This window comes from Trachypithecus francoisi, unplaced genomic scaffold, assembly GCF_009764315.1.
Source record: "Trachypithecus francoisi isolate TF-2019V2 unplaced genomic scaffold, Tfra_2.0 Contig01440, whole genome shotgun sequence".
NCBI lineage: Eukaryota > Metazoa > Chordata > Mammalia > Primates > Cercopithecidae > Trachypithecus > Trachypithecus francoisi.
In genome coordinates, this window is record NW_022681431.1 from 27,074,829 (window position 1) to 27,097,761 (window position 22,933).

At 38.9% G+C, this 22,933-nt stretch overlaps 1 protein-coding gene across 1 annotated transcript in view; it reads left to right on the top strand.

Annotated features, from left to right (window-relative positions):
• Positions 1-22,933, top strand: part of ADAM9 (ADAM metallopeptidase domain 9) — a 115,749-nt gene that overhangs the window by 35,259 nt on the left and 57,557 nt on the right. The window contains exon 12 of the mRNA XM_033231685.1: positions 12,010-12,181. Coding sequence (XP_033087576.1) covers positions 12,010-12,181 — 172 coding nt within the window. The remainder of the gene's footprint in view (positions 1-12,009; positions 12,182-22,933) is intronic.

Genomic DNA, 22,933 nt, shown 5'->3' on the forward strand with positions numbered 1-22,933 from the left:
TTTGGCCATTCCTGTAGGCATGTAGTGGTATCTCATTGTTTCAATTTACATTTCCCTGATGACATAGGATGTAGATGATCTTTTTGTGTGTTTATTTGCCTTCTGTATATCTTCTTTGTGGCATCTGTGAAGGTCTTTGGCCCATTGTTTAACCAGATTGTTTCTTTTCTTATTTTTTAGTTTTAAAGAGTTCTTTGCATACTTTGCATAAGAGTCTTTTATCAAATATGTTTTTTACAAAATATTTTCTACTAGTCTGTAGCTTATTTTCTCACTCTTTTAATATTGTCTTTCACTGAGCATACATTTAATATTTTATTTTATTTTATTTTATTTTTGAGACGGAGTCTCACTCTCTCGCCCAGGCTGGAGTGCAGTGGCCAGATCTCAGCGCACTGCAAGCTCCGCCTCCCAGGTTTACGCCATTGTCCTGCCTCAGCCTCCCGAGCAGCTGGGACTACAGGCGCCCACCACCTCTCCCGGCTAGTTTTTTGTATTTTTTTAGTAGAGACGGGGTTTCACCGGGTTAGCCAGGATGGTCTTGATCTCCTGACCTCGTGATCCGCCCACCTTGGCCTCCCAAAGTGCTGGGATTACAGGCTTGAGCCACCGCGCCCGGCCCACTTAATATTTTAATTCTTTCATGGACGATGCCTTTTGTGTTGTATCTAAAAAGTAATTACCATATCCAAGATGATCTAGTTTTTCTCCTATGTTATTTCCCAGGAATTTTAGAGTTTTGAATTTTACACTTAGATCTTTGATCCACTTGGAGTTAATTGTGGAGGATGGATGTAAGATCTGTGTCTAGATTTATTTATTTCTTTTTTGCATATGAATATCTAGTTGTACCAGCACCATTTGTTGAAAAAACTATCTTTTATGTATTGCCTTTGGTCTTTTGTCAGAGATCCGTTAGCTATATTTGTGTGGGACTCTTTCTGGGTTCTCTGTCTTGTTCTATTTGTCTTTTGTTTTGCCAGTAACACAGTCTTGAAGCTTGTGCATGCATCACGTAGTTCTCATGCCATGGTTTTCAGTTCCATCCGGCCATTTAAGGTCCTCTCTACACTGTTTATTCTAGTTAGCCATTTGTCTAATCTTTTTTCAAAGTTTTTAGCTTCCTTGCAATGGGTTTGAACATCCTCCTTTAGCTCGGAGAAGTTTGTTATTACTGACCTTCTGAAGCCTATTTTCTGTCAGCTCGTCAAAGTCATTCTCTGTCCAGCTTTTGTCTGTTGCTGTGAGGAGGTGCAATCCTTTGGAGGAGAAGAAGCACTCTGATTTTTAGAATTTTCAGCTTTTCTGCCCTGGTTTCTCCCCATCTTTGTGGTTTTATCTACCTTTGGTCTTTGATGCTGGTGACCTACAGATGGGGTTTTGGTGTGGATGTCCTTTTTGTTGATGTTGATGCTATTCCTTTCTGTTTGTTAGTTTTCGTTCTGAGAGTCAGTTCCCTCAGCTGCAGGTCTATTGGAGTTTGCTGGAGGTCCACTCCAGACTCTGTTTGCCTGGGTATCGCCAGTGGAGGCTGCAGAACAGCAAATATTGCAGAAGAGAAAATATTGCTGCCTGATCCTTCCTCTGGAAGCCTCATCCCACAGGGGCACCCGCCTGTATGAAGTGTCAGTCGGCCCCTACTGGGAGGTGTCTCCCAGTTAGGCTACATGGGGGTTAGGGACCCACTTGAGGGAGCAGTCTGTCTGTTCTCAGAGCTCAGACACTGTGCTGGGAGAACCATTGCTTTCTTCAGGGCTGTCAGACATGGACATTTAAGTCTGCAGAAGATTCTGTTGCCTTTTGTTCACCTAGGCCCTGTCCCCAGAGATGGGGTCTACAGAGGCAGCAGGCCTTGACGGCTGTGGTGGGCTCTGCCCAGTTCGAGCTTCCTTGGCTGCTTTGTTTACCTACTCAAGCCTCAGCAATGGCAGATGCCCCTCCCCCTGCCAGGCTGCTGCCTCACAGGTCGCAGGTCGATCTCAGACTGCTGCACTAGCAGTGAGCAAGGCTCTGTGGGCGTAGGACCCCCTGAGCTAGGCGCGGGATATAATCTCATGGTGTGCCACTTGCTAAGACCGTTGGAAAAGCACAGTGTTTGGGTGGAATTGTCCCGATTTTCCAGGTACAGTCTGTCACGGCTTCCCTTGGCTAGGAAAGGGAAATCCCTCGACCTCCTGCACTTCCTGGGTGAGGCGATGCCCTGCCCTGCTTCAGCTCGCCCTCTGTGGGCTGCACCCACCGTCCAACCAGTTCCAGTGAGATGAACCAGGTACCTCAGTTGGAAATGCAGAAATCACCATCTTCTGCGTCTGTCACACTGGGAGCTGCAGACTGGAGCGGTTCCTATTTGGCCGTCTTGGAATGGCAACACAGTCTTGATTACTGTAGCTTTAGAGTAAGTCTTGAAGTCAGGTACCACCAGTCCTTCAACTTTGTTCTTCTTCTTTACTATTATATTGGCTATTCTGGGTCTTTTGCCACCCCATGTAAACTTTAAAGTCAGTTTTATCTATATTCACAAACTAATTTGCTGGGATTTTGATTAGGATTGCATTGAATGTATAGATCAAGTTGGGGAACCGACATCTTGACAATATTGAGTCTGCCTGTATGTGAGCATGAAATATCTCTCTCTGTATATTTAGTTCTTTGATTCTTTCATCAGATAATGTTGTAGTTTCCCCATAGAGATCTTATACATATTTTGTTAGATTTATACCTAACTCTCATTTTTGGGGGTCCTAATGTACCTGATATTATGTTTTTAATTTCAAATTCTACTTGTTCATTGCTGGCATATACGAAAGCAATTGACTTGTATCCTATAACCTTTCTGTAATTGCTTTTTAGTTCCAGGAGTCTTTTTCAATTCTTTTTGATTTTATACATAGATGATCATATTATCTCTGTACAAAGACAGTTTTTCTTTCTTTCCAGTCAGTATACCTTTTACTTCCTTTTCTTTTCTCACTGTAGTAGCTAGGACTACCAATAATCTGATTCTGCTTTACCTTCCTCACATTTTTTTTTTAGTGTTGACAGTGTATTTATTTTTATTTTTAATAGTTATGCTTCTAAAACATATATTTAAATTTTATTTTTAATCCAAATTGAAAATATATTTTATAATTATATCACAATATATTATTTATATTTACTGTAATTACTGATACATTTAATCAAATCTAAATGCCGTTGATTATAAGATACAGCACTTTTTTTTTTTTTTTTTTGAGACGGAGTCTCGCTCTGTTGCCCAGGCTGGAGTGCAGTGGCCAGATCTCAGCTCACTGCAAGCTCCGCCTCCTGGGTTCCTGCCATTCTTCTGCCTCAGCCTCCCGAGTAGCTGGGACTACAGGCGCCCGGCACCTCGCCCGGCTAGTTTTTTTTGTATTTTTTAGTAGAGACGGGGTTTCACCGTGTTAGCCAGGATGGTCTCTATCTCCTGACCTCGTGATCCGCCCGTCTCGGCCTCCCAAAGTGCTGGGATTACAGGCTTGAGCCACCGCGCCCGGCCAAGATACAGCACTTTTTACATACCACTGAGAATGAAATATGGTGTCAATGAAATTAATACTTCAATTGTAATCTGAAATGAATCTCAGTCTCAAAGTTATTTAAATATGAAAAGAATGTTTTAGAATCAATTAAATATAGCATTTGAGTTTAAATCTACCATCTTATGTCTTTATTTGTCTTACTTCTTTTATGGTTTTATTAAACGTCTTCAGTCTTAAATATTTGGATGTTCCAATTGCCCTGATTTGGTCTTTACAGATTGTATGAATGGATCAAGTGATTGCATGTATCCTGAGAATATATACATCTACTGTGTATCAGTTAAAAACGGGACAACAACAACAACAACAAAACAACAAAGTCTTCTGTGTTGTTTCTTTTGGGTTGATAGAGTGTTTTTACTTTTATTTTCAATTTGTAGAAATGGGGTCTTGTTAAGTTGCCCAGGCTGGTTTTGAACTCCTAGGCCTAAGCAGTCCTCCTACCTTAACCTCCTGATGTGCTGGGATTACAGGCATGAGCCACTGTGCACTGCCAGATAGTGGTTTTAGCATATACTATTTTCTTTCTAGATATATTTCTAGAATGGAAATTATACAGTCTTTTTTTTTTTTTAAAGTTACCCTAGAAATTGTTACATATGTTCTTGATTTATCATGTCTACCATTAAATCTTATCCTTCCCCACACAGTTCAAAGACTATATAGTGCTTTAACTCCATTCATCACTTTCTTGACTCATATAGCTGTGTGCCAAGAAGATAGTAGTGATTGTTGAATGAAAATTGTTTATCGTTATTCATTTAGATTTTGACCATGCCCTTGCTGTTTGGTCCTCTTGCATCTCTGACCTTCCATTTGGTGTCCATTTTTAGGTCTGATCAAAGAACCAGTTTTGACTTTCCTTTAGTGTGTGTTTAGTAGTAGTATATCTCTGTTTTTGTTTTCTCCTCAGGGTGTCTTTATTTCTCTCTCTTTTTTGAGGATATTTTTGTTGAATATAGAATCATCATCAGTTACTTTTCATCATATTGGGATTTTTCCATTGTCTTTTGCCTTCTATGTTGTTGAGATGTCAGATGTCAGACCATTATTCCATTGAAGTGAGTCTGTCTATTTACCTATGGCTGTTTTCACAAGTTTGTCTTTAAACTTTTTTTTGAAATTTCATTATCATGTTCCTGTTGTAGAAAGAAAAAAAAATAACATGCATACATACATATGTAATGTATATATAACACTTTTACACATATATGTCTTCATATCCTGCTTAGAAAGTTTTTAGTGTTTTAAAGTTTGTGGCTTGATATTTTTCATCAGTCAGAAAATTCTCAGTCATGTCTTTACATATTGCCTGTGTACATAGTGTGTCTGCACATTTGCTGTGTCTCTTATGCCTCTGTGATTCTAGTGAACTGTGTGTTAGACCTCACTATGTCTCCTTTGTCTCTTATTTTCTTAAATATATGTTTCCTATCTTTTTGTGTTTTTTTTTTCTTCTGGGTAATTTCTTCTGATACCTTTCAGCTCACTGATTTCTGCCTTCATATGTATTTTGTCTGTTGTTAAACTTATCCATTGAGTTATTAATTTTGCTTATTTCATTTCTCAAATTTCTGTCAGGTTCTTTTTCAAATCTGATATTAGTTTTGTAAATTTTAGTTTCCCGCCCAAATTTTCATGCTTGTCACTTTTGTCCCTGATCATAGTAAGCATAAATGTTTTATGGCTATCATTTGATAATCCTAGAACTAGAATTAGGAGTCTTTATTGGACTTCATCTGCTCGGTTTTTTCTTTCTTGTAGTGTATTGTGGCTTCATGTGGTATTTTATACTGTGTAGCCAGTATATTTAAAATTTTTTTAAAGAATAATTTCTAGGCCGTGCTCGGTGGCTCATGCCTGTAATCCCAGCGCTTTGGGAGGCTGAGGCAGGCAGATAACGAGGTCAGGAGATCGAGACCATCCTGGGTAACACATGAAACCCCATCTCTACTAAAAATACAAAAAAAATTAGCTGGACTTGGTGGCAGGCGCCTGTAGTCCCAGCTACTCAGGAGGCTGAGGCACGAGAATGGTGTGAACCCGGGAGGTGGAACTTGGAGTGAGCTGAGATCGTGCCACTGCACTCCAGCCTGGGCGACAGAGCAAGACTCCGTCTCCAAAAAAAAAAAAAATTTTTTTGAACTAGGATGAGGTTATGCTAGGTAATTTTTTTTTTCTTTTATTTTTCCTTAGATTCCTTTTTACTACCAAGGTGATATTAAACTTTCTTTTTTTGAGGGCAGATTTCCTACCCTCTACTTCGCAGGCTATTTAATAAATATTAATTTTCTATCATTTTGTTTGGCTTTTTCTTTTTTTAGATGCCAGTGATGTTGTAGATGTTTCATTTTTTTCCCCTCAGATAACTCAGTCTTTGGGTTCCAGTTCTATTTAATAAAATGCATAATCTACCCTTGTAATAAGATTTTTTGTTATTATTTATGATGTTTTGGGGACAGTAGTATTCTCATGTGTTGCTCTTAGATTCCGCAAAGTGTGAGTTGCTCTTCCTGGAAGGTGCCTTTCTAGAGAATTGACTTTCTTGACACTGCCCCTCAATGTCACCTCCGTCAGCAAGTTTCCATATTCAGGTGTTTTTTTTCTTAATCTAATTCAGTACCAGCACTTAGAATCTTCTCTTAAGACTTCCTAATCATAGGCTGTGGGAATCAGCATAGTAATGGTGGAAATATGTTCTGGGAATTTTCAGAGTACTCAAATAATGTTTTAAATGATAGTTGAAATTTTTTCTTTGTCATTTCCAGGTAAAACATTTTCATTATTGTCAATCTCCTTTTGAAGCCATTTTGGGAAAATCACCTAGATGTGAGAAAAGAGAGGAGGAGAGGCTATAAATCATTAATATTGTGGAGTCTAGAGGTGATAGAGAGTAGAAATACTTGAGTTGCTCTTCAAGCCACGTTATCAGGTGAAAGATCACTCTTTTTGTTGCTGTAGGTGCCAGGCAGGGATGGCTGGTGAAAGGGCATCTTCACTGTGGCCTCCAAAGCATTTTAAGGTCTCACCGAAGGCCAACACAGGGGGATGTTGTTACTATCTCCATCTGTTAAAAAGCACCAGAAGTGTCTATGATTTTGTTATGCTTTTTAGTTCTATAGTCAATTCATTGTGGGTGAAACTTTTTTTTTGGGGTAGTTTGCTGAAGGATCAAGCATTTGAAACACTGCTTATGAGAAAATATCTTTCAACTACCAAATAATGAGCATATTTAAAAAACAACTTGTTTAGAGGTGATAGACTTTATATAGGTTAAAATTAGGGGCGAAAATATAGGACTATACATATGCCTGTGCAAGTTCTATGGCCATTGTCTAATATATATAATTTAGAAATATATATTTATGTAGTATATATATTTAAATATCTATTTAAGTGTGTGTATGTGTGTTTTTTTTTGTTTTTTGTTTTTTGTTTTTTGTTTTTTTTGGAGACAGGGTCTCGCCCTGTTGCCCAGGCTGCAGAGCAGTGGCATGATCATAGCTCACTGCAGCCTTAAACTCCTCCCACCCCAGCCTCCTGAGTAGCTGGGACTACAGGTGTGCACCACCATGCCCAGTTTATTTTTTGTAGAGGCAGGGTCTCACTGTGTTGCCCAGGTGGCCTCAAACTCCTGGGCTCAAGTGATCCTTTTGCCTTAGCTTCCCAAAGTGTTGGGATTACATTATTAAATATATTCCTACAGAAAACATTATTGCATGTATACCATGTAGCAGGCACTATACTTACCACATAAAGATTAACAGTACAAAATAAAAAACTGTTACAAGCCTCTGTTTAAACTGCAGTCTCCTTTGTTTATCAAATAATTACTCTATACTGCTTTGACATTTTTACTTGATGTCTAATAGACTCAAACTCCTGTGGTCCCTCCTAAAGTCGTCCTAAAATCTGATCTACCCGTAGTCTTCCCCATGTGAATTAATGGTAACTCCTTCCTTCTAGTATCCCAGGACAACAGCCTGGGAGTCATTCTTGATTTCTCTTTTTTCTCACTCTTCATCTTAATGGCTGTTCCTTTAAAACAAAAACAATTCAAACCCTTCTTTGTAGTCTTCCTCCTTAATAGAACAGGTATGGTGATCCTATTAAAACATTAGTCAAATCATGTTACTCCTGCTCAAGCTTTCCATGGTCTTCCCCTTCTAACTTCCCCATTCGACTTACAGTAGAAAGCCACATTCCTACAATGGCCTATTCCCGTTCTTTGCTGACTGTATCTCTCATGACTCATTTCCTCACTGACTCAGTCTGCCAGGAAAGCTTCTACCTCAGAGTTTTTGCCTTTGCTATTCCTTCTCTCTATAATGTTTTTCTCCCGGATACACAGTTTTGATTACTTTCACGGGTTTGAGATGCCTGTCCTGACTACCCTTTTAAAATCACAAGCATCCCTTCCTCTGCAGAGCCTGTCACACCCACACTCCCTCATCTTTTTTCCCCATAGCACTTATTACCTTATAATATGCTACCTAATTTATTTTATTTATTTATTTTTTTTGAGATGGAGTCTCGCTCTGTCGCCTGGGCTGGAGTGCAGTGGCCGGATCTCGGCTCATTGCAAGCTCCGCCTCCCGGGTTCACGCCATTCTCCTGCCTCAGCCTCCCAAGTAGCTGGGACTACAGGCGCCCGCCACCTCGCCCGGCTAGTTTTTTGTATTTTTTAGTAGAGACGGGGTTTCTCCATGTTAGCCAGGATGGTCTCGATCTCCTGACCTCGTGATCCACCCGTCTCGGCCTCCCAAAGTGCTGGGATTACAGGCTTGAGCCACCATGCCCGGCCGCCATTTATTGTATAAATAAATCACTGAATCATAATCATAACCTTTACAGCGGCAGGGATTTTTATCTGCTATTTCACAGTTTCATCCCTTGTACCAAGAAGAATGCCTTGTACATAATAGATATTCAGTAAATATTTGTTGAATGAATGGTTGATTGATATTGCATAAAAGGACTCCTCCTTACAATATTCTTAGTAGCAAGAAAAAGAATAAGGAAGACAAGTCTTTCTGTTCTTGTTAAAAGCCTTGTGCTAAATCTTTTCTTTCCATGAGTCAGAATTTTGCCTTTGCCTATTCTTTTGTCTCAAACCATTGATAGTTTATGTTCTTTCTTTTTTCTTTCTCTGCCAGCCAGTCTTTTAAAATCCTTCCACATCCCACATCTATAGACTTATTTTTATTTTTATTTTTATTTGTCAAACAGCAGTTAACAGTACCAAAATGTTTTAGGCAGACTGCATTCCAATCCAAGAGGCAGGAGTCAGTACTATCAACTTTTCTGCAAACCAGTTAGCAAAGAAGAGTTTAACATGACTGCTCAGGGCAAAAAATATGTTTCTTAGAGTTCCTTGGATGTACAAAAGACCCAGCCATAGATAGAGCTGCTTCTTCATTAGCTAGAATGCAACATAACTTTCACTCCTGCTGCTACTTCTGGTACCATTGCTCAAACTGATGAAAAAGAGATTCAGGGTACAAATTCCCCTGAAAAAATACAAATGTATATAAGATATAAATTTTATTGTATTTAAGGTGTACAACATGTGTTGATATGGTTAGTCAAGCAGATTAACACGTCCATCATTCTGCATTGTTGCCCATTTTTTTTGTGTGTGGCAAAAAGCACCTAAAATCTCCTCTTTTAGCAAAAATCTTGAATGTAATACAATATTATTATCTATAGTCCTCATGCTGTACCTGAGATCTCTAGACCTGGTTGTCCTACATATCTGCTAGTTTGTATCAGACTTACATGTCCCATTTCCTCCACCTCCGCCATAATCAGTGTTTTATTTTCTGTCTCTGGGTTGTTGACTTCTTTTTTTAGATTCCAAAGTAAGTGAGATCATGCAACATTTTTCTTTTTGTGTCTGGCTTGCTTCACATAGCATAACATCCTCCAGGTTCCTCCATGTTGTGGTAAATGTCAGGATCTCCTTTTATAAGGATGAATAATAATCAATCTTATATGTGCCACAGTTTGTCCATTCAGCTGTTGACAGACACTTTGTTTGTTTCCATATCTTGGCTAATGCTGCACCGAAAATGGGAGAATGAGGTGGTGTTTTCATTTTCTTTGGGTGTGTACCCAAAAGTGAGATTGCTGGGTCATATGATAGTTCTGTTTTTAATTTCTTTAGGGAACTCCGATTGTTTTCCACAGTGGCTGCACCAATCTACATTCCCACCAACAGTGCTCAAGGATTCCCTTTTTTCTGTACTCTTCACTTGTCACCTCTTTTATTTATTTATTTATTTATTTATTTGAGATGGAGTCTCTCTGTTGCCCAAGCTGGAGTGCAGTGATGTGATCTCTGCTCACTACAACCTCTGCCTCCCAGGTTCAAGCAGTTCTCCTGCCTCAGCTTCCCAAGTAGCTGAGATTACAGGTGTGCACCACCACACCTGGCTAATTTTTGTATTTTAGTAGAGATGGGGTTTCACCACGTTGGCCAGGCTGATCTCAAACTCCTGACCTCAAGTGATCTGCCCGCCTCGGGCTCCCAAAGTGCTGGGATTATAGGGGTGAGCCACCATGCCTGGCCATTTTTGATGGTAGTCATCCTAATAAGGGTGAAGTGATATTTCATTGTGGTTTTGATTTGCACTTCTTTGATGATTAATGATATTGAGCATCTTTTCATGTACCTGTTGGCCATTTTTATGTCATCTTTGGAGAAATGTCTATTTAAGTCTTTTGTTCATTTTAAAAATGGAGTTATTTGTTTTTCTACTATGGAGTTGTGTGAGTTTTAAAAAATGTATTTTGGATATGAGATACATGGTTATAAGATACACCTTAACATGGTTTGCAGATATTTTCTCCCAGTCTGCAGACTTTTCATTTCGTTGGTTATCTTTGCTGTGCAGAGCTTTTCAGTTTGATAGCTATAGTAATCAAAACGGTATGGTAGTGGTATAAAAACAGACATGTAGACTGATGGAACAGAATAGAGAGCCCAGAAACAAATCCAAACGTGTAGTTAATTAATTTTTGACAAGGGCACCAGGAGGATACAATGGGGAAAAGATAGTTCCCTTCAATAAATGATTCTGGGGTAACTGGATTTCTACATGCAAAAGAATGCAATTGGACCCTTTTCTTACACCATACACAAAAATCAACTCATAATGGATAAAATACTTAAATGTAAGACTTGAAACCATAAAACTTTCTTTTTTTTTTTTTGAGACGGAGTCTCGCTCTGTCGCCCAGGCTGGAGTGCAGTGGCCGGATCTCAGCTCACTGCAAGCTCCGCCTCCCGGGTTTACGCCATTCTCTCGCCTCAGCCTCCCGAATAGCTGGGACTACACGCGCCCGCCACCACGCCCGGCTAGTTTTTTGTATTTTTTAGTAGAGACGGGGTTTCACTGTGTTAGCCAGGATGGTCTCGATCTCCTGACCTCGTGATCTGCCCATCTCGGCCTCCCAAAGTGCTGGGATTACAGGCTTGAGCCACCGCGCCCGGCCGAAACCATAAAACTTTCTAAGAAGAAAACATTGAGGAAAAGCTCCTTGACGTTGGCCTTAACAATGATTTTTTGGATATCACACCAAAAAACTCAGGCTACAAAAGTAAAAATAAAATAGAATTTTAATGTGACATGGATTCCTCAAAGATATAGGTGGTGTATAAGTCTATTTTCCACTAGTTTTCAAAGGTAAAAGCAGCCAGTGGGACTATCTGAAAGTATTTTACAGTCATTGAGTAAAACAGTAGCTAAAAAGAAAATCCCAGGTAGGACATATCAAAATTGCATTTGTATAAATCTCACATAGCTTAAGTTGGACATTTCTTAAAGGTCAACTAACCTTCAAAGTATTAACCATGGTTCCCAGGAATTACCATAAAAGTTATTATATGTAAAGCTCAAACTGAAAACTTGTCATATAGGAGTAGCTGAAATTCTATACTGCACAGTCTGCCTCTTGATGGCTAGTGTGCATTTGAACTGGAGTTGCCCATTCGCATTATTTTTGCAGAGCTCCTAGTAAGTGGTAATGGGCATGGGTGAACAGAAAAATGTTATCCTTCAGAGTAGAAAAAAGATTGGAGACAATATACAGCTACCTTCCAATATTTGAAGAACCTTTACTGTGTTAGATAAATAAAACTTTATTCTTCATAGGACTAAATAATTTTTAAAGTCTCTTCTGATGCTGAGAATTATTTTGTATTTCAATGTAAGTGATATATTGGAAGTACAATATATTGTAAGAAAATAGTGAATTATTATATAGTAGCTGAAGTAATGTTCAATATTTATCACGAGTAGATATGAATTCTCATTTCTGTGCACATAATTATTAGCCTCTTTTCTGTCATTTAAAATATGCACTTTGTGGGTTAAAGACATGACTTAACATTTTCAAAGTGAGTAATCGCTGTGACATAAGATCTTTTTCTTAATGTTTATTATAGGGGTTCCAGAAACTTCAGCAGTTGCAGTGCAGAGGACTTTGAGAAGTTAACTTTAAATAAAGGAGGAAACTGCCTTCTTAATATTCCAAAGCCTGATGAAGCCTATAGTGCTCCCTCCTGTGGTAATAAGTTGGTGGACGCTGGGGAAGAGTGTGACTGTGGTACTCCAAAGGTCAGTTTAATTTTTGAATTTTGCTTTGTAAAATTGCCATGATATTTGCAAGAAATAAAATTGCTTATTTTGGGCAACTCTGACATAGGGGCTAAAGTAAAATTTAGCGGCACAATGAGGATTGTTATTTTGTTTGTATGGCTGTGTTCCAAGGATTGGTCATCTCCTTCTTCTCAGAGTATGACTAATGGTGCCATCTGTTTTGAAGTCAGGGAATGTGCCATGTTTATTCTCTATTTTTTTTTTTTTTTTTTTGCTATCTTCTATGATTTATGGTTATTTGCTTATTTGGTTTAAAGAATGAATTTCACCTGGCTCTTTATTTGTAAGCTTTCACCATTCTGGCACTGCCATTGCAGGAATATTTATTTAGCTGGACTCATTTTAAAAATGAATTGGAGCTGGCCCATCTTCCAGAGTCCTTCAGTATTCAGAGTTCTTGCTACTCAAAGTAGCACTCTCCCTTTATTAACCTTCAGTGTATGTACTGGTCTCTGGCTTTTTGACCTGTTATGCACACTCATTGCTCTAAACCCATGCCCATCTTTGTTAGGATTGTTCCGTAGCCATATTCCTTACCATACTTAGCCATGCTCCTCTCAACATGGCCTGCTTGAGCCCTTTCCTCCTAGGCCTTGCCTTAAGTTTGAAAGACACTTGTTCAACTGTGTGTAAGTTCTACTGTATTCTCAATCTTCTCCACAAGTGCATATTTTTCTTCCCTACCTGACCATGCCTGGCTTTTACCAGGTGACTTTGCTTTCCAGAAATATAGTATGTGTCTTATGATGGAGCTGTGTTGGGCTTTTGTTGCAGTATTGATGCATGTCAGGGACTTTTGGTTAGTATCTTACACAGTATAACCCTCATAGTAACCCCAAGAGATTGGTAGTTTTAATAGTCCCATTTTCAGGTGAGGAAAATGAGACCTGAGCAGGTTATGTTTAATTTCTAAATTAAGATGCCATCAGGATGACTAGGACCTTTCTCTTTCTAGGCATTCTTAACTTCTTCCTGAAATATTTTATTAGTCTTTTCTCCCAACTTCACAAACAAACTTACTGAAATAATAATCTATATTTGCTTCTTGAGCTTTCTCACTACAAAATTACTCTTAAAAATACTTCCTCTGCCTCAAATATCACAGGGTGTTTTTTGGTATAAAAGTTTCAAATAGGGCTGGGTGTGGTGGCATGTACCCATAATCCTAGCACTTTGAGAGGCTGAGGTGAGAGGATTGCTTGAGGCCAGGAGTTTGAAACTAGCCTGAGCAATATAGCAAGACCCTGTCTCTTAAAAAAAAAAACAAACAAAAAAACCCCGAAAAGCCAAATAGTCTAGCTATCCAGAGGCTGAGGCAGGAGGACTGCTTGAGCCTAGTAATTTGAGGTTACAGTGAGCTATGATTGGATCACCGCACTCCAGTTTCGGCAAGAGAGTGAGACCCTGTCTCAAAAAAAAAAAATTCAAGTAGTAAGTAAAAGCAACCTTACACACCTTTATTTCCCCCATAAATCTCTTGCTTCCTTTTTTTTTTAATAAGTTTGATGTATTTCTTTTTCGACTCTATTGCATACATTTATATACAGTATACAGTAGGTACATTTATAAATATTGGGCTTGTTTTAGGATTTATTTTGACTCTAATGTGGTAAGAATACTTCGCATGAAACTGACCCTTCTAAGAGATTTTTAAATGTCCAATACAGTATTGTTAACTCTGGGTATTATGTTGTACAGCATATCTCTAGAACTTTTTCATTGTGTGTAACTGAAACTTTGTATCTGTTGATCAGCAGCTCCCCATTTTCCGTTCCACAAGCCCCTGGCAACCACTATTCTGTTCAGTGCTTTTATGAACTTGACTATTTTAGATACCTAATATAACTGAAATCGCATAGTATTATATCCTTTGTGGCTGCCTTATTTCACTTAGCATGGCATTGTGGACTCAAGCTTCATCTGTGCTACTGCAATGACAAGATTTCCTTCGTTTTTGGGAAATACTATTCTGTTGTATGTGTGTATATGTATGTATATATGTACATTTCTTTACCACATTTCCTTTATCCATTCAATTGTTGACAGACATTTAGGTGGTTTCTATATCTTGGCTACTGTGAATAATGCTGCAGTGAACACAGGAATGCTAATATCTCTTCAAGATCTTGATTTCATTTTAGATAAGTACCCAGAAGTGGGATTGCTAGATCACATGGTGGTTATATTTTCGATTTTTAAAAGAACTTTTGTACTGTTTTCCATAGTGCCTGCACCATTTTGCATTCTTCCCAACAGGGCACAAGGGTTCCAGTTTCTCCACATTCTTGCTGACACTTGTTGTCTTTTGTTTTTTTCCGTGATAGCAATCCTAACATGAAGGGGTGGCCTGCCCCTCCACACCTGTGGGCGTTTCTCATTAGGTGGAACGGGAGACTTGAGAAAAGAAATGAGACACAGAGACAAAGTATAGAGAAAGAAAAAGTGGGCCCAGGGGACCGGCGCTCAGCATACAGAGGACCCGCGCCAGCACCGGTCTCTGAGTTCCCTTAGTATTTATTGAATAAGTTTAAGGGAAAGTGCTGTGCCTTGATATGCATATGTAAACATCTCCATAAACCTTTTTAGTGCATAAAGAGCAACATTGCGCTAGCAAGTCCCACCTTTCGCCCTAAGGCGGTTTTCTCCTTTGTCCGTAAACAGAACCTACAATGGAGTTTTACCCCGAGAAGTTCCATTGCCCAGGGACAGGCAGGAGACAGATGCTTTTCTCTATCTCAAACTGCCAACAACCGTCAAGAGGCCTTCTTTCCTCTTGCACTAGTCCTTCTCAGCACAGACCCTTCACGGGTGTCAGGCTGGGGGGCGATCAGGTCTTTCCCTTCCCACGAGGCTATATTTCAGACTATCACTTGGGGAGAAACCTTGGACAATACCTAGCTTTCCTAGGCAGAGGTCCCTGTGACCTTTGGCAGTGTGCGTATCCCTGGGTACTTGAGATTAAGAGGATGGTGATGATTTTTAACCAGCAAGCTGCCTTCAGGCACTAGTTTAACAAAGCACATCCTGCACAGCCCAAAATCCCTTAAACCTTGAGTCAAGGACAAGGTTGAGGGTAGGGTCACAGATTAACAGCATCTCAAATACAGAACAAAATGGAGTCTCTTATGTCTACTTCTTTCTATATAGACACAGTAACAGGCCGATCTCTTTCTTTTCCCCACACTAACAGGTATGAAATGATATTTCATTGTGGTTTTGATTTGCATTTCCATGACAATGAGTGACATTGAGCATCTTTTCATATACCTGTTGGCTATTTGTGTGTCTTCATGGAGAAATGTCTGTTAAGCCTTAGGCCCATTTTAATTCATTTTTTTTTTTTGTTTCTTTTAACATTTATATGTATTTAGGGGATATAAATGCAGATTTCTTGCATGTATATATTGCATATTGGTGAAGTGAGGGCTTTTCTTTTTTTTTTTTTTTTTTTTGAGACGGAGTCTTGCTCTGTCGCCCAGGCTGGAGTGCAGTGGCCAGATCTCAGCTCACTGCAAACTCCGCCTCCCGGGTTCACGCCATTCTCCTGCCTCAGCCTCCGGAGTAGCTGGGACTACAGGCGCCCGCCACCTCGCCCGGCTAGTTTTTTGTATTTTAAGTAGAGATGGGGTTTCACCGTGTTAGCCAGGATGGTCTCGATCTCCTGACCTCGTGATCCGCCCGTCTCGGCCTCCCAAAGTGCTGGGATTACAGGCTTGAGCCACCGCGCCCGGCCGAAGTGAGGGCTTTTCATGTACCCGTTGTTCAAACAGTGAACATTGTACCCAATAGGTAATTTTTCTGCCCTCACATCCCTCCCGTGCTCCCACCTGTTGGAGTCTCCAGTGTCTGTTATTCCACTCTGTACGTCCGTGAATACTGATTGCTTAGCTCCCACTTATTAAGTGAGAACATGCAGTATTTGACTTTCTGCCTCTGAGTTATTTCAGTTAGAATAATTATAACCCATTTTAAATCAGGTTATTAGTTTTTCATTTTTTGCTATTGAGCTGTAGCACTTCCTATATATTTTGAAAGTTTACCCCTCATCAGATATATGGTTTGCAGATGTTTCCCACTATTCCATTACTTGGCTTTTCACTCTGTAGATTGCTTCCTATGCTGTGTAGAAGGTTTTTAGTTTGATATAGTCCCACTTGTCTATTTTTGGCTTCTGTTGCCTTTAATTTTGGCATCATATCCATGAAATCATTGCCAAGACCAATGTCATGAAGCTTTTCCTCTGTTTTCTTCTAAGAGTTTTAATGTTTCAGGCCTTATGTTTAAGTCTTTAATCCATTTTAAGTTAATTTTTGTGTATGGCATAAGATAAGGTTCCAATTTCATTCTTTTGCATGTTGATATCCAGTTTTTCAGGGGGGAAGGGACTACTTTTTCACCATTCTTTTTCTTGGCATCCTTGTTGAAGATCAGGTGATCTCATATGTGTTGGTTTTTATTTCTGCATTCTTTATTCTGTTCCATTGGTCTGTATGTCTAAATTTTATTTTATTTTAGATTCAGGGGGGTACATATGTATGTTTGTTACATGGGTATATTGTATCCTGGTGGGGATTGGGCTTCTGGTATACCCATTACCCAAACAGTGAACGTTGTACCTTATACATAATTTGTCAGCCCTCGCCCTTCTCCCACCCTTTCCCCTTTGGGAGTTCCCAGTGTCCATCACCTCCATCTTTATGTCCATGTGCACCCACTGTTTAGCCCACACTTACACGTGAGAATATGCAATGTTTGATTTTGTGTTTCTGAGTTAGTTCACTTAGGATAATGGCGTCCAGCTCCATCCATGTTGCTGCAAAGGACATGATTTCATTCCTTTTTTTTTGGCTACATAGTATTCCATGGTGTGCGTGCATGTGTGTGTGTGTGTGTGTGTGTGTGTATATATGATTTTTCTCATCCAGTCAACTGTTGATGGACACTTACATTAGTTTCATGACTTTGCTATTGTAAATAGTGCTGCAGTGAGCATATCAGTGCAGATATCTTTTTTGTATAATGATTTATTTTCCTTTGGGTAGATACCCAGTAGTGGAATTGCTGGGTCAGATGGCTGGATCTAGTTTTAGTTCTTTGAAAAATCTTTATACTGTTTTCTATAGAGGTTGAACTGATTTACATTCCCAGCAACAGTGTATAAGCATTCCCTTTTTTCTGCATCTGCACCAATATCAGCCTTTTTTTTTTCTTGACTTTTTGATGATAGCCATTCTGACTGTTGTAAGATGATATCTCATTGTAGTTTTAGTATGTGTTTCTCTGATGTTCAGTGATGTTGAGCATTTTTTCATGTGTTTGGCAGCTGCTTGTATTTCTTCTTCTGAGGAATATATTTTATTGAATCTGTAGATCACTTTGGATAAATATGGACAATTTCCCAATTTTGATTATTCGAGTCCATGAACATAGGATGTCTTTCCAAGTATTTGTATCATCTTTTATTTCTTTTAGCAATGTTTTGTAGTTTTTAATGTGTAATCTTTTTCCTCACTTGTTAAGCTTATTCACAAATATTTTGTTTTCAATACTATTGTATATAGCTTTGTTTCCTTAATTTCCTTTTTGTAGTTCATTGTTAGTATGTGGAAATGACCTTATTTTTGCGTGTCAGTTTTGTATCCTGCAACTTTACTGAATTTATTTATTAGTTATAACAGTTTTTTGATAGACTCTTTGGGATTTTCTATATGTATGATCTTGTCATCTTAAAAGAGGGACGGTTTTGCTTCATTTCCAATGTAGATGCCTTTTAGTTCTTTTTCTTGCTAATTGCTCTGGCTAGGACTTCCAATACCAAGTTGAATAGAAGTGGCAAGATTGGGCATCCTTGCTTCATTTCTGAACTTAAAGGAAAAACTTTTTGTTTTTCACAACTAGGTATGATTGTAGCTATGGGAATTTCATATATGCCCTAATTATGTTGAAGTTATTTTCCTTTATTTCTAGTTTGTTGAGAGCTTTTTGCATGAAAGGATGTTGAATTTTATCAAGTGCTTTTTCTGTATCTGTTGACATGATCATGCGATTTTTATCCTTCATTTTGTTAATGTGACATATCTCATTAATTATTTTTTATTATTTATTTATTTATTTTTTTGAGACAGAGTCTCACTGTTGCCCAGGCTGGAGTGCAGTGCTGCGAACACAGCTCACTGCAGCTTTGACCTAATGGGCTCAAGTGATTCTCGTGCCTCAGCCTCTTGAGTAGTTGGCACTACAGGCATATGCCACCATGCCTGACAGATTTTTGTATTTTTTGTAGAGAAGGAATTTTGCCACGTTGCCTAGACTGGTTTCGAACTCGTGAACTCAAGCAGTCTGGCTGCCTAAGACACACAGAGTGCTAGGATTACAGGTGTGCACCACTGCATCTGGTCTCATTAATTGATTTTTGTGTATCGAGCCATCCCAATTGATACCCAAGGATAAATTCTACTAGGTCAGGTGTATTTTACTTTCAATGTGCTACTGAATTTGGTTTGCTAGTATTCTGTTGAAGATTTTGCATATGTATTTATTTGGCACATTGGCCTGTAGTTTATTTATGGCATCAGTTGAAATGTCTCCTTTCTCATTTCTGATTTTGAGTCTTCTCTTTCTTTTTCTTAGCTAAGGTTGGTCAATATTGCTTATCTTTTGAAAAATACTAACTCTTGGTTTTGCTGATTTTTCAATTCTTTTTCTAGTCTCAATTTTATTTCTGATCTGAAATTCATTATTTTCCTTATGATAATTTTGAGTTTAAATTTTCTGTTGCTTTTCAAGTTTCTTGGTTTGTAAAGTTAGATTGTTTATTTGAGGTGTTTTTTTTTTTTTTGTTTGGACAGAGTCTCACTGTGTTGTCCAGGCTGGAGTGTAGTGGCACAATCTTGGTTCATTGCAACCTCCACCTCCTGGGTTCTAGCGATTCTTGTGCCTCAGCTTCCTGAGTAGCTGGGATTACAGGCGTTCACCACCATGCCTGGCTAATTTTTTAGTAGAGATGGGGTTTTGCCATGTTGACCAGGCTGGTCTTGAACTCCTGACCTCAGGTGATCTACCTGCCTAGGTCTCCCAAAGTGCTGGGATTACAGGTGTGAGCCATCACATCCGGCTCCTTTTAGTATTATTTTTGCTGTATTTCGTAAGTTTTTACATATTGTGTTTTTTGTTTGTCTAAAAGTATTTTTTAATTTCGTGTTTGATTCCCTTTTTGACCCAATGGTTGTTCCAAAGTGTGTTGTTTAATTTCCACATATTGGTGATGTTTCCATTTTCCTTTTATTGCCATCTTTTTCTACTCTAATTGCTAGTTTCATCCATTCTGGTCAGAAAATACATTTGGTATGATTTCAGTCTTCTTAAATTTCTAAAGACCTGTTTTGTGACCTAACATGTGAGCCTAGAGAGAGTTCCATGTGTGCCTGAGAATAGTATGTATTCTGCCACTGTGGGGGAGAATGTTCTGTATACGTCTATTAGTTTGATTTGGTCTGTAGTGTTGTTCAAGTCCTCTGTTTCCTTATTGATCTTCTATCTAGATATTTTATCCATAATTAAATTGCAGTATTGAAGTTTCTTACAATTTTGTGTTGCTATTTCTTCAGTTTTGTCAGTGCTTGCATTACATATTTAGGTGCTGTAATGTTGGGTGCATATATATTTATTATTGTTATATCTTCCTAGTGAATTGTTACTTTTATCACTATAAAATGTTTTTCTTTGTGTTTTGTGACAATTCTGACATAGAGTCTTTTTTCTTTGATATAAGTTTAGCTACCCCTGCTCTCTGTGGTTACCATTTGCATGGAATATCTTTATCCATTCTTCACTTTCAGCCTATATATGTCCTTAGAACTATAGAGAGTCTCTTGTAGATAGCATATAGTTTAATTTTGTTTTTGTTTTTGTTTTTATCCATTCAGTGTACTATGTGTTTTTGTTGGGGAGTTTAACATATTTACATTTAAAGTAATTCTTGATAGGAAAAGATTTACTGTGATTATTTTAAATGTTTTTTGTCTTGTAGCTCTTTTGTCTGCCCTTTCTTGCTGTTTTCTTTTGTATTTTTTTGATTTTGTTTGTGTGTTGATGTTCTTTTATCCCTATTCCTTTTTCTTTTATGTAACTTCCTTCTATAGGTATTTGTTTATGGTTACCTTAGAGTGCACATAAAATACCTTGTAGTAATAGCAGTATTTTAAAGCTGATAACAACTTAACGTCAATTACAAACAAAAACTCTTCACTTTAAGTTCTCCCATTACACAGTTTATGTTGTTGTTACAGTTTACAATCCATTAATACTGTGTATCTTTCAACATATTTTTTAGTTTGTTTTTGTTTTTGTTTTTGACATGGAGTTTTGCTCTTGTCCAGGCTGGAGTGTAATGGTGCCATGGCTCACTGCAACCTCTGCCTCCTGGGTTCAAGTGATTCTTCTGCCTCAGCCTCCCGAGTAGCTGGGATTACAGGTGCCTGCCACCATGATTGCCTAATTTTTGTATTTTTAGTGGAGACAGGGTTTCACCATGTTATCCAGGCTGGTCTCAAACTCTTGACCTCAAGTGATCTGCCTGCCTCGGCCTCCCAAAGTGCTGGGATTACAGGCGTGAGCCACTGTGCCCGGCCTGTAGTTATATTTTATGCTTTTTCTTCTAAATTTACACTAGAAGTGAAAGTGATTTACTCAGTACCATTAACAGCAATCCAGTATTTTGCATTTGTCTATATATTTATTCTTACTAATTAATTTTATACTTTCTTTTTTTTTTTTGAGATGGAGTCTTGCTCTGTCTCCCAAACTGGAGTGCAGTGGCCGGATCTCAGCTCACTGCAAGCTCTGCCTTTTGGGTTCACGCCATTCTCCTGCCTCAGCCTCCTGAGTAGCTGGGACTACAGGCGCCCGCCACCTCGCCCGGCTAGTTTTTTTTTATTTTTTAGTAGAGAGGGGGTTTCACCAGGTTAGCCAGGATGGTCTCGATCTCCTGACCTTGTGATCCGCCCGTCTCGGCCTCCCAAAGTGCTGGGATTACAGGCTTGAGCCACCGTGCCCGGCCTAATTTTATACTTTCTTATGCTCCTGTGTTGCTGTCTAGCAGTCCTTCATTTCAAGTTGAAGAACTCCATTTCACATTTCTTAGAAGAAAGGTCTAGTCATGATGAACTCTTCTGCTTTTGTTTTTCTAGGAAAGTGTTAATGTCTTCTTCATTTTTAAAGGACACTTTTGCCAGATATAGGATTCTTTCTTGGCAGTTTTTTCTTTCATTACTTTAATATGTCACCTCATTCCCTTCTGGTCTACAAGATTTCTGCTGAAAAATCCACTAATGGCCTGATGCGGGTTCCCTTGTGTGTGATGAGTTGCTGTCTTTCTTACTGCTTTTCAAAATTCTCTGTCTTTGTCTTTTGATAATTTGATTGTAATGTTTCTTGGTGTTGATTTCTTTCGATTCCTCTTACTTAAGATTCGGGGTTCCTGCATGTGGATGTCCATTTCTTTCCCCAGATTTGGGAAAATTTCACCCACTACCTCTCTGAAATAAGCTTTTTGGTACTTTTTCTTTGTCTGCTCCTTGTGAGATTGCCACAGTGTGTATATTGGTCTCTTGATGCTGTCTCATAAATCCCTTAAGCTTTATTCACTTGTATTTCTTTTTCTTTTTGCTCCTCTGACTTGATAAGGTAACCTGACTTTGGGTTTGTTGAATCTTCCTTCTGTTTGCTCTGATCTGCTGTTGAACTCCTCTGTTGCATTTTTCCATTAAGTTGGTGTATTCTTCAGCCCTGAAGAATAGTGAGAAAACCTTCTTCACTAATTAACCTGGCCAGAGCTTTTTTGGGCCTCTCAAACTTTCATGTTTGTTAAAACTGCTGTTTCTGTTGTTGTTAGCCCCCTGGTGTCTACACTGTGCTGGAGCCCATCAGTGTTCCGAAAGGGGAGAAAGAAGTGATTTGTTGGGCAATCACTAGAAAAGTTGCAACATGTGACACATGGTCCAACTGTTTCTCTTTTCAGGGCAAAGCTTGGAAGTGGTATTTTATTTATTTATTTATTTATTTATTTATTATTTTTTTAAATCACTGTGTTAAACTGGGTAGAGGAACTGTGGCAAGTGTCTGAGCAATAGTTGGAACAACCACCTTTGTTCTTTGTGGCCTTCAGGGATCTAGCATATACCAGCTCCATCTGTGCTCTGAGAGAAGAGAGAGAAAAGCCAATTCCTTGGGTAGCTCCTAGAAAAATTGTAGCATTTGGTGTGTGGTCCTCCTTCAGGAGAAGCTAGGAGCTTTTTTTTTTTTTTTTTTAAGTATTATTATTATTATCCATTTACTTTGTGTTGAGACAGAATGAGGAGCTGTGGCAAGTGTCCACATGCTAGTTTAACCTGCCACCTTTGTTCTCTGAAACCCCCAGGGATCTAATATATTTCAGGTCCTATATGTCATCAGAGACAGATGAGATAGAAGGTAGTCCCTCAGGAAGCACTCTAAAAAACTGTAATATTTGATGTGTGGCCCAGCTCTTTCTCTCCTCAGTGAGATACTGAGAGCTGTTTCCTCCTGATCTTATATGCCATGTCATGGGTTGGGATTGTGGCGAGAAAGGATCTCCAGTTTTCCTACTGGTTTCAGTGTGGCTGGTTTTACAATTGCCTGCGATGTAGTAGCCTCTCAACTAGTTTCTGGATTTCTTACAAAGGGAATTGA